Genomic DNA, 18,297 nt, shown 5'->3' with positions numbered 1-18,297 from the left:
ATAATCGGGTGATAGAAGGCTAGAAGTGAGGGACCCCTTTTTCCATGTACCTCGTCTGTGCACATGAGACTGAAATTTCACAGATTTGGGTTTTATTGGGGGTAGACTTGTGGGGAAGTGCTTATTTAAAAGTAATGTGAATGTTCTGTTACAATAAATAATTTCCTTTTTTTTCATTTTACAGGCATCATTTACTCTCTCACTGATAAATCAAGTACCTCAAACATGAAGATTGATGCACTGACCTTTTTCCATGTCATCCTTTGTAATCATCCACCAGAAGTGTTCCACCCTCACATTAAGACATTGTTGCCACCAACAATAGCCTGCATTAGTGATCCATTCTACAAAATCACTTCTGAGGCCTTGCTAGTGACTCAGCAACTCATAGAGGTCATCCGTCCACTGGGCAAGCCTTGTTCGTTTGATGCTAAGCCTTATGTGAAGGATCTGTTCAGTAGCACTTTAAAGAGATTGAAAGCATCTGACATCGACCAAGAGGTGAAGGAGAGAGCGATAGCCTGCATGGGACAGATCATCTGTAATCTTGGAGACAGCCTAGGTGCCGACCTGAATCCCACATTGCAGATTTTCCTTGAACGACTGAAAAATGAGATCACAAGACTGACCACAGTCAAAACCTTAACTCTGATCGCAAGTTCTCCTTTAAAAATTGACCTGCGTCCGATTCTTGGTGAGGGCGTTCCCATCCTGGCTTCCTTTCTTCGGAAGAACCAGCGTGCGTTGAAGCTCAGCACTCTAGCTGCACTGGACATCCTGATTAAGAATTATGGTGACAGCCTTAAACCAGTGATGATTGAATCGGTTTTAAAGGAGCTTCCATCCCTGATTGGGGAGAGTGACATGCACGTCTCCCAGATGGCCATTACTTTCCTGACATCACTGGCCAAAGTCTATCCATCATCAGTGTCTAAGATTGGTGGGTCCATATTGATAGAATTGTTCAACCTAGTTCGTTCACCACTGCTTCAAGGAGGGGCTCTGAATGCCATTTTAGACTTTTTCCAGGCTTTGGTGGTATCCAAGGCTCCTAACATGGGCTACATGGAGCTTCTGAAGCAGCTGACAGGAACGATCTATTCATCAGCCCAGTCAGGTGGTGGCGTCGTTCTGCACAAACAGGCCTATTATTCTGTGGCTAAATGCGTAGCCGCACTTACCTCAGCGTGTCCAAAGGATGCTAATACCGTGGTGAACCAATTTGTCCAAGATGTGAAGAATCCCAAATCACCAGACTCAGTCCGCTTGCTGGCTCTACTTTCCTTAGGTGAGATTGGCCGCACCATGAATCTGAGTGCGCAAAAAGAACTCAAGCTGGTGATCCTTGAAGCGTTTTCATCATCTAGCGAGGAAGTCAAGTCAGCAGCCTCTTACGCGTTAGGGAACATCAGTGTGGGAAACCTCAGTGAATACCTTCCCTTTATTCTCAAGGAGATCAGCAGTCAACCCAAGCGCCAATACTTGTTACTGCACTCACTAAAAGAAGTCATCAGCTCTTCACCAGCAGACAGCTTGAAATCTCACGTCCAGGACATTTGGGCTTTGCTGTTCAAGAACTGTGAATGTGCTGAAGAGGGGACTCGGAACGTGGTGGCTGAATGTTTAGGGAAATTGACCCTCATCGACCCCAGTCATCTGCTGCCCAAGCTGAAAAAACAGCTCACATCAGGTAAATATGGGAGCAAGTTTATAGTAGTCAATCGGGTTAAATCCACTGACATCAACACGGACTTTTAAAATAAAACATTGCATTTATGTAGCATTTTTCTTGCTCTCCAGCTGGCACACACTATTTTACAGCAAATGAAGTACTTTTGATGTACCGTCGTTTGTAAACTGTGATCAAATGTGCACAGCAAGACCTCTCAAACATTGTGATATTGTGCCGGGTTTTTATTCTTTCTAATGCTTGTGGTGTGACAGTCAGTGGTTTCAGTAGAGATGCTACAGGAATCAAATCCAGTGTGTTTGATTGACTTGGCTATGGGCACGATGAGCAAAAGCTTTTTTCTGAGCTGTAAATGACTCCAGGACACTAGGAAGAACCCATCAGCTCTTCCTCAAATTGCGTCTTTGGATCTTTTATAGCTCGGTTTGAGCTATTCAAAATTTGGCACCCTTTAGTAATTGCACTGGAGTTCTAGCCCAGTTAATTTGCTCAAATCGGAGTGTGTCTCAAATGCAGAGAATCTCATGATGCAGAGACTAAGGTATTACCCATTGAGCCAAGCACACTTTTTTTTCAGATTTGTTTCTCTTTGTGTGCTCTCTCTACTCAGTGCAAGTTTTATATAGATTGTGTTTGAATGCTGAGTCAAGGTATTGCACATTGAAAAGCCGCTCCCACGTTCTGGGTAGATGGCATTCGGGGAAAAGATGGATAAACCTGAGTTTGAAATGATGATTGGTAAATGGCCCATGTGATGTGCTGAATCATACAGGCCAGGGAGTGACAGGAACTGATCCCTAACCTAAGTAAGGTGCCCTCAGTACTGGACTTCAGCATCTCTGTTTTTGAGAAATGATGATCTAAAATTCAAATTTAGACAATTCTCCCATGCCACTTGCTGGAAGCTAGTGTGTCCCTGGTACATTATAATGGTTTCTAGAGTCCAAAAGACTTAAGCCCTGAAGGCAAATGGACCAGGCCCCATCATGGGCTACACCTTGGAAAGGGAGGAGGGAGTGAAAAATGGAACTAAATAATGATACCGTAGAGCTGAAACTGAAAGGATCAAGTCTGTTCCATGCATGATTTGGAGAGGCCGGTGTTGGACTGGGATGTACAAAGTTAAAAATCACACAGCACCAGGTTATAGTCCAACAGGTTTAATTGGAAGCACACTAGCTTTCGGAGCGACGCTCCTTCATCAGATGATTGACAACCACCTGATGAAGGAGCGTCGCTCCGAAAGCTAGTGTGCTTCCAATTAAACCTGTTGGACTGTAACCTGGTGTTGTGTGATTTTTTTTAACTTTGTCCCATGCATGTGTATTGATGGAATTTGGACCATTCTTCTTCCAACCACTCAGCACCAATTTCTTCATCCCTTTCACATGACGGACGGCTGTTGTTAATAAGGTCTCTCCCTTCCTAATTAATATTGGTTTACCAATTAAAGATGTCACATCCGTCAATCAACTAATCTCTAAGAGTTGGAACCACTATTCTCATTTCTAAACTTGTTAAATCTGGCAGATTTTGTGCAAAAATGTCCTAAAAACAGAATATTGATAATTAGGTCTAATCTGAAGGGAGCAAAATTTAACTGTGGGTCACCATTGATGGAGATAGGCATTGAGTGAGTGTGTGTGTGTTTAAAGAATAAGTGAGTTAAGAGCAAGGAATTGAGCAGCACCGATAGATGAGTTTGGCCTCGAGTTTGTACTAGTGTTTATCTCCATCTGAGCCACCTTGTATAATCCTGCTTCCCTGCTCTCGCACCACGAATATTTCTTGTAACAAAGCTTCCAGCAAGGATGTGTAACAGAGAAATCCCGTTGTCAGCCAGCTCCCTCTGAAGACGTTATTTCTGACCCACCCTTTGTTTTTCTTACTTTGTTAATTATATTCTCGCCCACTTCAGCGAAAATCAATTACAGTTTAGCTCCATGTTATCTTGGAGACCTGTCAAATCATATTTTTATTTGTGAAACAAGCCCCAGCTGTTCAGGTTTTCTTCATAACTCCTCTTAAACTGCATTTTTTCCCCATTGCTTTTATAGCATCTGCACTATACACTGATCTAACTGGGCTAATGAAGAACATTGTGATTAAATCATTGCTCCCAATGTACACTATGCCATGTGGTCTTTTTAAGAAAACAAGGATTCGAAAGCTGTTTTTATATCCTCATCTACTTGTGCTTTTCACTTTAAGTGACCGCGACATTTGTACAACAAGATCTGCATGCTCCCTATCGCACTTAAAATGATATTTATAATCTTTCCTTGGTCTCCTTCCACTATGCAATGCTTTGCTTTCTACATAGAATTGCATTTGTCCAATCTTTTTACAATCTCACAATTTACAATAACCATGGCTTCGTAACATCAGCTGTTCATGCTGTTCTCTCAACATCCAAGTCATTAATATAAGAGCACTCCCAATAAGATTCATGTATGTCATCCTGACATGCCGCTCTGAGTCTGTGAATTCAAATCCCACCATGGTGCATTGGAATTCAAGTCCTAATGAATTGCTGTAGATAGAGTCATCCGTTGACTCCATCTGTGTTTCCCTCTGCCATCGGGCAGAAGATACGAAAGCTTAAACACACATACCAACAGATTCAAGACCAGCTTCTTCCCTGCTGTTATTAGACTCCTGAATGGCCTCTCATTTTAATGTTGATCTTGCTCTTTGTGCACCTTCTCTGCAGCTGTAACGTTGTAATCCTCACTGTTCTATTCCCCCCAAATGCACTTTGTATGGTATGAGCTGCCTGTACTGCACACAACAAAATGTTTCACTGCATGTGATGATGATAAATCAAATCTAGTAATTTTACAGGTTTGTGTTAGGAAGTAATGATGAAAATGTTTCTGAATTGTCACAAAACTCAAGTAACTCACTGTTGTCCCTGATCTTGAGGGTGTTTGTTGATAGGATGAAGAAAGGAACACAAGGACATTGTTAAGATGGGAATAATGGTTTCTTAAGCCAAGGCTGTTTTTTATACTGGAGACCCTTGATTAAAAGGTGATAAGATATGTCAATGTATAAACTTTGCTAAAGTTTGAACCAAGTTATAAAATAGAAACAAATGTTAAGCGATTGGCGGAATCATTTGCTCCCTTGGTTGTCATTGGCTGTTTATACCAATGACTTAACTCTTGGGACCACTTGGTGGTCTCTGATGTTGCATGTTTGAAGTCTCTTTACCCAACCCATAAACAAGACTGCTTTTCAGTGCTTCCAGTGGCATTAGGGTCAACAATTTAATTTGTGACGTTGCTGCTTCAAGGCACTGGATATTTTGGTATCTTCCTTGGCGCGAGTTCTTTTAAAATGTATTTTCTGGCTGTTTGGTCTCTCCCAACCCATCTGCTTGCTGACACTTTGTGATCATCTCTCTTTCTGTATGGAATTATTGAAATCCCACTTGGCATTAACAATATTAAAATCTGCCTAAACAGGGCTATTGTGGGATATGGAGCAAAAGGAGCATAAGTGAAGTTGAGCTGTAGATATGGAGGAGTGGGATTGAGGAGTGGAATGGCCTGTGCTTGTTTGTGGCTCTCAAACCCAAACCTGTTCACGATTCAGCTAAAATTGAAGGGGTCGCTGTTCAGAAAGGGACATTGTTTTTCTCCAGACCACTCTGGGGCCAACAGTGGTTGAATGGTGAGTAATGGTTTGAAGAAAGTTGTTGATTTGAGTGCTGAAGTTTTGAATTCCTTTCTCCCCCAGGTTCGGCCTACTCTCGAAGTACAGTGGTGACAGCTGTCAAGTTTACAATTTCGGACCATCCACAGGGGATTGATCCGCTGCTAAAAGGCTGCATAGGTGAGTCTTGTCATTGGCAAATGGCTTCTGGCAGGGGTTACAATGTGAATGAGGGCAGTGGCCAGCTCCCCTCTCCTGACACACACGTGTGTGGTCAAACATAATATCTAATGATCTTATACTGTCTAAGTGTAACAGATGCAGTATGTAGATTCCTGACACCCTTATGGTAATACATTGGATGTCGTGATCTTGTACTGTCTAAATGTAACACATGCTGTATGTAGATTCTTACTCGATGGTTTCTCTGGGAAATTCTGGACAGTTTTCAAATGCCAGCCAGGGATCAGTGCTTGAACCCTAGCTATTCAGAATATATACAAATAATTTAGACGAGAGAACTAAATGTAATATCTCCAGTTGTATGCAAGTTACAAACATAGATGGGAGGGTGAACTATAAGAACGTTGCTTCACTGTGGTTTGGATAAGTTGAATGAGTGGGCAAAAACATGACGGCTGAAGGAGAATGTGGATAAATTTTGAGGTTATCCATTTTAGCAAAAGCAGGAACACAGATTATTACCTGGTGATAAATTGGGAAAGGGGCAGGTGCAACAAGACCTGGGTGTAACGGAGAGTAAGTATCCAGCCACAGCAGACAGTGGAGAAGGCAATTCACCTTTTATATCGAGAGGATTCAAATATAGGGTCAGGAATGTCTTGCTGCAAATGTGCAAGGTTTGGTGAGACCACACGCGGTGTATTGGACGTAAACATCATTTCTGTACCTGAGATTTGATGTTATGGCTACGGAAGGAGTGCAGCAAAGATTTGCCAGACTGATGTTCGAAGAGAGACTGGATTGGTTAGTTCAATATTTACTGGAGTTTAGAAAACTATGGGGAATCTCTTGGAAATTTATAAAATTCTAATCGGATTAGACAGGGTCGACGTGGTTATTTCTGACAACTTGGATTTAATGTTCTAATGTCTCTGTTGCTAGTTGTCTGTTCTCTATTTTGTGTGACACGGATGTTTGAGGTGCATTTCATTTCTTGAGTGTGGCCAGTTTATTTAAACAGTGGAGCCTAGTGACCAAGAACTTGGGAACATTTGTCACTCAAAAGTCAGACTTGGTTTCTAGTTTGAACCCAAAGGTTGTTCCTTTGGGATCAGGCTTTCCCAAAGTGTGACCCCAGCTGGTACTTTGTGGAGCTTCACTGAATGTTGACTGCTGCGATGCCCCTTTAAATCACCACAGATTATATGCTGAGCGGGACCGAACTGGACTGTTTACAAGTCTGAATCATGTTCTGAAAAGCTCAGTGAAAAGTGCATGCTTTTTACTTGAAAGCTGCCAATCTGAATAACCCCTGCTCTCCCATCCTTTTCATTCTGAGCTGTCCTGGTTCACCACACTCTTGGATCACAGAAGGAAAAATCATTTGTGAAGTATTGTTCTAGATACACATCGTTGTCTCAGCCTGAGGAAATTTAACTGATCAGTGAGCTGTTGGTAGGTTGGTTGTCACCCAGTGGCCAGTCCAGGTACTGCTTTGTCCCATGCTCAGCAGAGAAAGAATATCAGCTGTTGGGAGAGTATAGTTTGTTTCATTTTTAAAACAGAATGATTATGCCAGCGTTTCTCTTTTTATTTTTACAGGTGACTTTTTGCGGACCCTGCAGGATCCTGATCTCAATGTCCGACGCGTTGCCTTGGTGATGTTCAATTGTGCAGCTCACAATAAGCCTTCCCTGATCAGAGACTTGCTAGAGACAGTGCTTCCACAATTGTACAATGAAACCAAGGTCAGGAAGGAGCTCATCAGAGAGGTAAGCTCATCAGGCAGCAAGATTACAACAAAGGCTGAGCTAAAGAGCCATTTACATCACCTCTCACTATCCCAAGTGTGGTTATCAAATTGGGAATTTGTGTTGCAGACGTTTTGTCCCGTCTAGGTAACATCCTCAGTGCTTGGGAGCTTCCTGTCAAGCGCTTCTGTGATTTTTCCTCCGGTATTTGTAGTGGTTTGAATCTGCCGCTTCCGGTTGTCAGTTCCAGCTGTCCGTTGCAGTGGTCGGTATATTGGGTCCAGATCGATGTGTTTGTTGATTGAATCTGTGGAAGAATGCCATGCCTCTAGGAATTCCCTGGCTGTTCTCTGTTTGTCCTATAATAGTAGTGTTGTCTCAGTCGAATTCATGTTGCTTGTCATCTGCGTGTGGGGCGACTAAGGATAGCTGGTCATGTTGTTTCGTGGCTAGTTGGTGTTCATGAATGCGGATCGTTAGCTGTCTTCCTGTTTGTCCTGTGTAGTGTTTTGTGCAGTCCTTGCATGGGATTTTGTACACTACGTTGGTTTTGCTCATACTGGGTATCGGGTCCTTCGTTCTGGTGAGTTGTTGTCTGAGTGTGGCTGTTGGTTTGTGTGCTGTTATAAGTCCTAGTGGTCGCAGTAGTCTGGCTGTCAGTTCGGAAATGCTCCTGATGTATGGTAGTGTGGCTAGTCCTTTGGGTTGTGGCATGTCCTCGTTCCGTTGTCTTTCCCTTAGGCATCTGTTGATGAAATTGCAGGGGTATCCGTTTTTGGCGAATACATTGTATAGGTGTTCTCCTTCTTCTCTTTGCAGTTCTGGTGTACTGCAGTGTGTTGTGGCCCTTTTGAATAGTGTCTTGGTGCAACTTCTTTTGTGTGTGTTGGGGTGATTGCTTTCGTAGTTTAGGACTTGGTCTGTGTGTGTGGCTTTCCTGTATACCTTTGTGGTGAATTCTCCGTTCGGTGTTCTCTGTACCATCACGTCTAGGAATGGGAGTTGGTTGTCCTTTCCTTCCTCTCTAGTGAATCGGATTCCTGTGAGTGTGGCGTTGATGATCCAGTGTGTGTTCTCTATTTCCGTGTTTTTAATGATTATAAAGGTGTGATCTACATATCTGACCCAGAGTTTGGGTTGAATTTGTGGTAAGACTGTTCTAACCTTTGCATTGCCACTTCAGCTATGAAGTCCAGAAATGGGTGAGCCCATGGGTATGCTGTTGATTTGTTCATTATATTTGGTTGTTGAATGTGAAGTTGGTTGTGAGGCACAGGTCCAGTAGTTTTAGTATGCAGTCTTTGTTGATAGGTTCACCGTCTTGTTGTCTGTTCTGTGTGTCCAGCAGGTTGGCTATTGTTTCTCTGGCTAGGGTTTTGTCGATAGAGGTGAACAGTGCCGTTACGTCAAATGAGACCATAGTTTCTTCCTTGTCTATGTGTATATTTCTGATGATGTCCAAGAATTCCTGTGTTGACTGTATAGTGTATCGGGATCCGCTGATCAGGTGTTTCAGTTTCTGCTGTAGTTCTTTTAGCCAGTTTGTGTGATGGTGTCCCTGGTAGTGATACTATGGGTCTGAGTGGGATGTCTGGTTTGTGCACTTTAGGTAGTCCACAGAATCATTACCCGGATCATCCTGAATCCGTTCTGTTTGGCTGTCTCTGGCTTGTGGCTAGACGACTGGTGGTCTGTATCTGACACATGGTGGAAGGATTCGATTCTTTCGGCATTCATGCAGGAACCGGAGTTGTTCGTATGTGGCGCTTAGGTGGTTGGCACAGGATTCCCTCATAACCTCAACACCAAGGAGAGGGAAGCACTAAAATCACTAAGAAACGATAAGAACTTAATCATACTACCAGCAGACAAAGGCAGAATGACGGTCATCCTGGACAAAGCAGAGTACATCCAAAAAGTGCAAAACTACTTGCAGATACCAACACCTACCAAAAGAGGGAGTTTGACCCCACCCCACAGCTCACCAATAGGATAAACAACACACTGAGGAACCTACAAAAAAACGGACAAATAACCAGGTCAGACCTACAGAGAATGAAACCTGAAAGCAACAACACCCCCAGATTCTATGGACTACCTAAAGCGCACAAACCAGACATCCCACTCAGACCCATAGTATCACTATCAGGGACGACACCACACAAACTGGCTAAAGAACTGCAGCAGAAACTGAAACACCTGATCAGCGGATCCAGACAATCTATACAGTCAACACAGGAATTCTTGGACATCATCAGAACTATACACATAGACAAGGAAGAAACTATGGTCTCATTCGATGTAACTGCACTGTTCACCTCTATCGACAAAACCCTAGCCAGAGAAACAATAGCCAACCTGCTGGACACACAGAACAGACAACAAGATGGGGAACCGGTCAACAAAGACTGCATACTCAAACTACTGGACCTGTGCCTCATAACACACTTCACATTCAACAGCCAAATATATGAACAAATCAACGGCACACCCATGGGCTCACCCATCTCTGGACTTCATAGCTGAAGCGGTAATACAAAGATTAGAACAAACAGTCTTCCCGCAAATTCAACCCAAACTCTGGGTCAGATATGTAGATGACACCTTTGTAATCATTAAAAACACAGAAATAGAGAACACACCGGGTGATCATCAACGCCACACTCACAGGAATCCGATTCACTAGAGAGGAAGGAAAGGACAACCAACTCCCATTCCTAGACGTGATGGTACAGAGAACACCGAACGGAGAATTCACCACAAAGGTATACAGGAAAGCCACACACACAGACCAAGTCCTAAACTATGAAAGCAACCACCCCAATGCACAAAAAAGAAGTTGCATCAAGACACTGTTCAAAAGAGCCAGAACTGCAAAAAGAGGAAGAAGAACACCTATATAATGTATTCGCCAAAAACGGATACCCCTGCAATTTCATCAACAGATGCCTAAGGGAAAGACAACGGAACGAGGACATGCCACAACCCAAAGGACTAGCCACACTACCATACATCAAGAGCATTTCCGAACTGACAGCCAGACTACTGCGACCACTAGGACTCATAACAGCACACAAACCAACAGCCACACTCAGACAACAACTCACTTGAACGAAGGACCCGTTACCCAGCATGAGCCAAACTAATGTAGTGTACAAAATCCCATGCAAGGACTGTACAAAACACTATATAGGACAAACAGGAAAACAGCTAACGATCCGCATCCATGAACACCAACTAGCCACGAAACGACACGAGCAGCTATCCTTAGTCGCCCCACACGCAGATGACAAGCAACATGAATTCGACTGGGACAACACTATTATAGGACAAGCCAAACAGAGAACAGCCAGGGAATTCCTAGAGACATGACATTTATCCACCGATTCAATCTGGACCCAATCTGGACACATCGATCTGGACCCAATATACTGGCCACTGCACCGTCAGCTGGAACTGACAGCCGGAAGCGGCAGGGACAGGCCACTATAAATGCCGGAGGAAAGATCACAGAAGCGCTTGACAGGAGGCTCCCAAGCACTGAGGATGTCACCTAGACAGGGGGCGAAACGTCTGAAACACAAATACCCAGCTCGGCGAATAGAACCACAACAACGAGCACCCGAGCTACAAATCTTCTCAAACTGTGGTTATCAAACGTACTTGTGATGATGGCTACATTAATCGGGTCAGTGTTGACCAAGACACTGGAAATAACTCCCATGCTCCACGCTTATTGAATTGCAGCATCAATTCCTCCAAATGACAGGGCAGGTGGAGCTAACATTTTGTTTGGAAAACTATTCTCCTGACAGTGTTGCACTGCCTTGCTGGAATGTTGGCCCAGTGTGTCTGGAGTGGAACTTTAACCCATAATCCAATTGAGTTGAGAGTATTATTAGGATGCAGAACTGGGCTGATAAGTGGCAGATGGAATTCAACCTGGAAAAGTGTGAAGTCATTCATCTTGGAAGGTTGAATTTGAATACAGGGTTAAAGACAGGATTCTTGGCAGTGTGGAGGAACAGTGGGATCTTGGGGTCCACGTCCTTGGATCCTTCAAAGCTGCCACCCAAGTTATTGGGATGTTAAGAAGGTGTATGAGGTGTTGGCTTTATTAGCAGGGGGATTGAGTTGAAGAGCTGTGAGGCTATGTTGCAGTTCTATAAAGCCCTGGTTAGACCACACTTGGAATATTGTGTTCAGTTCTGATCGCCTCATTATAGGAAGGATGCAGAGGAGATTTACCAGGATGTTACCTGGTCTGGAGGGCATGTCTTAAGAAAAGTTGAGGGAGCTAGGGCTTTTTTTGTTGGGAGTGAAGAAGGGTGAGAGGTGACTTCATAGAGGTGTACAAGATGGTGAGATGCATCGATAGAATGGAATGCCAGAGACTTTGTCCCGGGCAGAAATGTCTATCATGAGGGGGCATAATTTGAAGGCGATTGGAGGAAGGTTTAAGGGAGATGTCAGAGGTAGGTTCTTTACACAGAGAGTGGTGGGTGTGTGGAATGCACTGTCAGCAGTGGTAGTAGTCAGAGACATTAGGGATATTTAAGCGACTCTTGGATAGACACATGGAAGTTAATACAATGAAGGGTATGTAGGTTAGTCTGATCTTAGAGTTGGATAAAAGACTGGCACAACATTAAGGGCTGAAGGGCATGTGCTGTGCTGTTCTACGTTCAGAGTCGCTCCTGATGGCTAATCAATATGGTATTGGGAAGAGGTTGAAAAATTACTCAGTTGAATCACTTCTACTTTCCCACTGTTATCAGCATAGTTAATCCCTGGGCAGTGTAACAGAGACATGATTGGTGTTTCTATTCTGTCCTTGATTTTGAATTTGTACATTATATCCCAAGGCCCTATCACCAATGGGCACAAATCCAGTCATGTGTGTAATTTTTCCACGTTTAAGTTTGTGGTAATTTAATTTTGTAAATGTTGCACCTTTTGTATTATTTCCAAACTATTAACTTTATTAGGAGTAGTCAGTAATAAAATGTAGATTTGTTTACTATTATAGTGTCCCACTAATTTTGACACTTGCCATGTTAGCCCTTCCATTACTTTTGTACCAGCGATTTCCTGACTGATCTCGGTTTCTTCCCCAGGTAGAAATGGGACCTTTCAAGCACACGGTCGATGATGGGCTTGACATTCGGAAAGCTGCTTTTGAATGCATGTATACTCTGCTGGATAGCTGCCTTGATAGGCTGGACATTTTTGAATTTCTCAACCACGTGGAAGATGGATTAAAGGATCACTATGATATCAAGGTGAATGCGATTATCCATTAATGTGTACTCCTGTGTGGGTGGGCAGGGCAGTGGGCCGTGTCATGGTAACAGGTGGGCAGGGATCAGGGCCGAGTCTGCTCAGTGATGGCTAGATGGGGGCTAGGGATGTGTGGCAGTTGAGTGGGCAGAATTGTGGTCCATATTCAGGTAACTTGTTCAAAATGAACTGATTCAAGACGACAAGATATTCATCTTAGAATTCTTAGAACACCACCCATTAAAGAGGTCTCTTTTGTTCTCTGCTGAGTTTGTACTGGAATAGCAGATATGCAAGTGCAGCCAGCCTGACTGACTGACTGCTCTGACTCCACAGTCCATATCTCAGTCCTGCATGACCCACTGATGTGAATGTCTGTTTCTCATCCCTTCTAAAGTAGCTCTGCTCTTCTCCCCTGTTTTGCAGATGCTGACTTTCATCATGTTAGCACGGTTATCAACCGTTACCCCCAGTGCAGTGCTTCAGAGGTTAGACAGGTTGGTGGAACCCCTGCGTGCAACCTGCACTACTAAGGTGAGTTCTTCAATTTTTATCATGGCAGTAACGTATTGCTGACAAGGCCAATGTTTCTTCCCCCCCCCCCCCCCACCCAACTAACCTTTGAAGGGTGTTGTGAGCACCCACCTTGAACCACTGCAGCATATATCATTTTAAGTGCACACAATGCAATAAGACTGGTGCCACAGGTTATTGACCAGAAAAGTGTTATATTAGTCAGGATGGTGTGGGGTGGGAGGGAAGCTGTAAGTGGTGATGGTCCTGTGTTTGTGATCCTTGATCTGTTGGAGGGGCCTTGCTGCAGTGCATCTTATAGATGGTACCCATTGCTGGCTTGTCGATGGTGGAGGGAGAAGCTGTTGAAAATGATGGATGAGGGCCCAGTCAAGTGAGTTGCTTTGTCCTTGGGAGTTTAGAGCTGCCCTCATCAAGGTGGGGTGGAGACTATTGGAAACAGCAAATGCTAGAGATCCCAGTGGGTCACACTGTCCATGGAGAGCGAGCAAGCAAACATTTTGGTAAAGAGTCATCTGGACTCCATGTCAGCTTGCCCTCTCTCTATGGATGCTGTCTGACTGGCTGTGATCTCCAGCATTTGTTGTTTTCAGGATAGATTCCAGAGTCTACAGTAATTTGCACCTATGGGTGGAGACTATTCTGACTTGTGCCATGTAAACAGTACGGAAGCATCGGGGGTCAGAAAGTTAGTTAATTGCTGCAAAGGAATAATGTAATGTCCATGTGAATAATTGGCTACCAACATCTTGATGGATTTGAATCTTCATAAACTGCTCTCCTCTCCCTCCCTCCCTCCCACCCAGGTTAGACGGTCAGAGAAAGGAAGTAGAGGGTGTGGTAAATGTGCTGAATCCCCTTTCTTAATTCTACATTTTCCTCTTTTATTGCAATGTACACAAAAGGTGATTGTCCAAAGTGAAGCCAGTTCAAAAATCTTGTTGTTCCTCTCTCACTGTTTTCCATACATTTCCACTTCTTGACTCATCAGCTGTAATTCAATGATAACATCTGCAAGGGCGAGTCCACTCTTGCCATCAACTCCTACCTCTTATTGGATAATGATTCTCAAGTTACTGTTTGCCAAACCTTCATTTTCACCACCTTCCGAGAACTCCCTTCTCATTGTTCCTCAACCCATTACAGCCTATTACTTGTGCTCTCCTAAGATCCACAGAAAACACTGCCCAATAGACTATTTAAGCCTGTTTTTTCCTGCAATTTTGAAGAACTGTGACTGGACTTTACATAAACTCCGCTTTCTCTCCAAATTTGTTTTGTTTCATCACATCTTTATTTTCTCTGCTCTTGCTTAGTCCTTGGCCACCTGTCCCTAACTATCTCCGATGCTCAATCCTGCTTATACTCCTGGCCCCACCAGGGTTATCTGGTAAATCTCTCCACTGCTTCCCCACCCAGTCCCATCCACCACCACTTTGCTCCATCTTGGCTGAACTTGTTTGTTTTTTTGAGCAATTTGTTCTTTAATTTTACTCACATCTTTTATGATGGGTGATGTATGAATCTGTATAGGAACAGCTATTGGAGTTGTTTCATTCGATCAGGTCCCCCCTCCTACCTCGTCATAGAGTATCCAGTTTAGTGAAGGGAATGCTTCTAGCTTTCGATCTGAACTGGAAAATTCAATCAGCTTCACTCCCAATTTTCACCATTTCCTTGACTTTACATGATCTTTCTCCTACTCTTCACTTTCTCAACTTTTTGGTCTCTCTTTCTGAAGATAAACTTATCAATAAATATGTATGAATTTAAAAATCAGAACTGCTCGGGAAACTCAGCAGGTCTGGCAGTGTTTGTGGAAGTGTTAACATTTCAAGTCCAATATGATTCTTCTTACAGACCTCCCAAGTTCAGAACCAAGATTTACTATGAGCCAATTGACTGTAACTCCTACATAAACAACTTCAAGTATCTTGCTATGTGGACTCTCTTCCATTCTCTCAATTGTGCCCTCTTTGTCCAAAGTGTCACCTGTCATCTCAATATTGAGGGCTAATATTCCTTTTCAGTCACGTGAGCAAGCCCCAGATACATACAAGGGCAAGGGTAGGTTATCAAGCCCTCGGGCCTGCTCCACCATCCAGTATGATCACTCCTCCCCCGTACCCTTTGATCCATTTAGACCGAAGAACTATATTGAACTCCTTGGAAAAAATTCAATGTTTTGACCTCCACTTTCTCTAGTAATGAATTCCACAGGTTCACCACTCTCTGGATGAAGGCACTGCTCCTCATTCAGACACTGGTTGTTGTGAAAAACAATTATGGTTGATATGTCTCTTGACGACAGTGTTTAGTCTCATTTCCTTTGCATCTCTCACTTCCTTGAAGTCTTTCCCAAAGGAAAGTGGAACAAAACTGGAATTATGTTCAACTGTAGCCTAACCAGTGGCTTGTATAAGTTTGATATGACCTCGATTTGACTTCTGTTTGGCTGCATTTCTGCATATTGTTAAGCCCACATTTACCAGGGGCCTCCTGAGAGGGAAGGGTCTCATGCTGTGTTATGTCCTCTTGCAGGTAAAGGCTAACTCAGTGAAACAGGAATTTGAGAAACAAGATGAGCTGAAGCGCTCAGCGATGAGAGCAGTAGCAGCCTTACTGACTATCCCAGAGGCTGAGAAGAGTGCACTGATGGCAGAGTTCCAGTCCCAGATTCGGTCTAACCCTGAGATGGCAGCTATTTTCGAAAGCATCCAGAAAGACAACATATCGGCGAGTAGTACAGAGACAATGGACTTCAGCTAAAACATACAAACCAAAAGGATCTAAAGATGCTTTGGCTTCATAACTAACTCCTGTGTGAAATATTATTTATATCTTGCCATTTGGATTTTTTCTGTTGCAGCCCCTATCAGCATAATGGCTGATATTGTGGTTTGGCTGTCTGTGTTGCCTTTGCATGACTTTTGTTTCAAGGATATTAATGCTCTCTAAATGGTCCGTATAGTATCCCCTCTACCCATCACCCAGCTACTGTAGTAGAATGTTGGGGATCTCAAGGGTGACTGATGGTTGTACTCAGATTTGCTTCTCACCCCTGTCCCTTTAGGAAGAAAGAAGGCTGCGCAGTGTGTACGCGGTGGGGAAGGGAAGGGAAGGAAAGAGAGAGATTGTATGGTCTTATGTAGCATCGCTCAAGTAATTGCCACATGAGCCACAGAATAAAGTTGGTGACCTTATGGCCCTAACCAAAGAAGAATTTCAAAACTATCAGTGCATGATCTCCCACTGGATAGCAAGTCGATTCTACAACCTAAAAGGTCCAAGTATTGGACTGTCTGCACCAAAGGATGTTCACATTTTAAAGACAGGACAAGACTGACTGTAGGAAGACAAATGGAGTGTGGGTGAGGGGAAAAAAAGTATAATGTGAATAAAACGAGATGATAGAACAAGAATCATATTAATTTGTAACTGACCTTGAGTAACAATAACTAAGTGCAGTGACAGTAGTCCATCTAACATGCAACTTGACTGTTGCTGTTCTGTATGGATAATTTTTTTTTTGGTGTCTTTGGTCACTTAGGAAATCCTGAGTGCTTTCAGGCACTTGGAGCTGAGTGTACTACTACCATGGATTTTCCTGGGATGTTAGTGCAAGATTTATCCAATTATCCATATGGCCCCAGTTTGAGCCCATGTGTTAGTGTTGCTACACAGCAACATATACTGTCACCAGGTTCCACAGTTTGTTTCTCTCTGTCTTGGTCATTTAAAGGTAATTGAAGGTATCTAGGCCATTTATAATCTCTCATACTTTTCCAGCCATGTATTTACCACTGGGAAAATATATTTAAGGAATGGATGTATAGATTTTCTCATCTGTTTGCATTCCTTATCCCAAACAAAACTATTTTCATGCTCTGAGGTGTATTCTCATTTTTGATTTTAATAGAGGATGAGGTGAATTTGAAGACATATGTAACTAGATGTTGGCCTGGGAGAAATGAACCTTGGTGCTCAGGTGTAGTATGTTCCATTGGGCGGTGCTCACTACTGTTTCCTTCCACAAACCTGCCTCTTAATCCCTGATCATTGAGGTGTCCCACTTAAAAGTCAGGGACCTTTTTTCCCACTTCCTGGTAAGGATTATTTGAACCGAAATGTGCTTATCGCTATTAGGTGAGATTTAATTCTTACAGATTCCACCATTTGAGGAAAATAAATTGGTTTCAAAGCATTTCGTTTTACTTTGTGGGAGCAGTTCATTAATTTGACATTGTGAACTGCTGATTGATGTTCTCCGCCATCCTAATCATCTGCATTGAACTTCACTCAGTGCCAATACAGACTACACTTAAAGCATGTGCATACTCTTCTCCGGCACAGCTATTTTGGCTATTGCATCTTGCTCTATGTTTAAGCTTAAGAAATAACTTCAGTCAATTGGACAAAGTCCATTCACTGAAATGCACTGTTAGACCTGGGATCGGAGGTGAAGTAGCCTACCTAGGATCCTCATGTAAATTTTCAGGTACTTGTCAGTATTCGATTTAGAGTTTAACAAAACTGGGAGGGATTGGATGTAGTGATGATGAACACCTAGATGTCTCCAGCACAGCTTGTAAATATATCACCCACTAGTTATCAAATGTGCTACTGGCATCTAGTGTCACTATACTAATACTATGGCAGCTGTCACATGTACTGAATTGTGTTGGCAGTTTATTTGACATTGGATGTTTGATCTTTTACCCAGTTGAAGTATTGGCTGCTCATCAAGCATTGGTTTAGATCAAGTGTCACTAAATCTGTCTGGTGATATCTTGGATCTCTAAGCTCAAAAGATGACTTTGCAAGCTATAAATTTTTTTTGAACCTGATCAGATACAAAGTGCACTGGAAAACTGCCACAGAAAACAATTATAGTGACTTATCTGCAACTTCTCCAGTTTTTAAAAAAAGTCAAAGGCAATTGTCAATATGGAGTGTTATATTAATAAAGTTCAAGAATATTTTGGAGCAAGTGGTATTATAAAAATAAAGGTTGAAGCACAGGGTCCTTTGTGTGCATTGCTGTCATATGTTGCATGTGCCTCTGACCTGGATGATCACTCTGCTGGAGCCAACCTGTTTAAAACACTGCATCAGTGAAGGGTAATAAAATGGCTCAAGGTAAGCGGGTCAGTATGGCAATATTTATTTTCTGCTGGTAGCCATGAATGTCAAAGATAA

At 43.0% G+C, this 18,297-nt stretch overlaps 1 protein-coding gene across 1 annotated transcript in view; it reads left to right on the top strand.

Annotated features, from left to right (window-relative positions):
• Nucleotides 1-18,122, top strand: part of LOC122559158 (cullin-associated NEDD8-dissociated protein 1-like) — a 40,578-nt gene extending 22,456 nt beyond the window's left edge. Inside the window, exons 9-14 of the mRNA XM_087994508.1 lie at nucleotides 185-1,690; nucleotides 5,435-5,530; nucleotides 7,136-7,305; nucleotides 12,402-12,566; nucleotides 12,991-13,098; nucleotides 15,640-18,122. Of these exons, the coding sequence (XP_087850634.1) occupies nucleotides 185-1,690; nucleotides 5,435-5,530; nucleotides 7,136-7,305; nucleotides 12,402-12,566; nucleotides 12,991-13,098; nucleotides 15,640-15,867 (2,273 nt within the window). The 3' untranslated portion in view covers nucleotides 15,868-18,122. The remainder of the gene's footprint in view (nucleotides 1-184; nucleotides 1,691-5,434; nucleotides 5,531-7,135; nucleotides 7,306-12,401; nucleotides 12,567-12,990; nucleotides 13,099-15,639) is intronic.
• The last annotated feature ends 175 nt before the right edge of the window (nucleotides 18,123-18,297 follow it).

This window comes from Chiloscyllium plagiosum, unplaced genomic scaffold (assembly GCF_037043375.1).
Source record: "Chiloscyllium plagiosum isolate Xiang-an unplaced genomic scaffold, Cpla_swu_hap1 HiC_scaffold_14, whole genome shotgun sequence".
Lineage (NCBI taxonomy): Eukaryota > Metazoa > Chordata > Chondrichthyes > Orectolobiformes > Hemiscylliidae > Chiloscyllium > Chiloscyllium plagiosum.
This window is presented reverse-complemented; position numbering and strand designations above follow the sequence as displayed.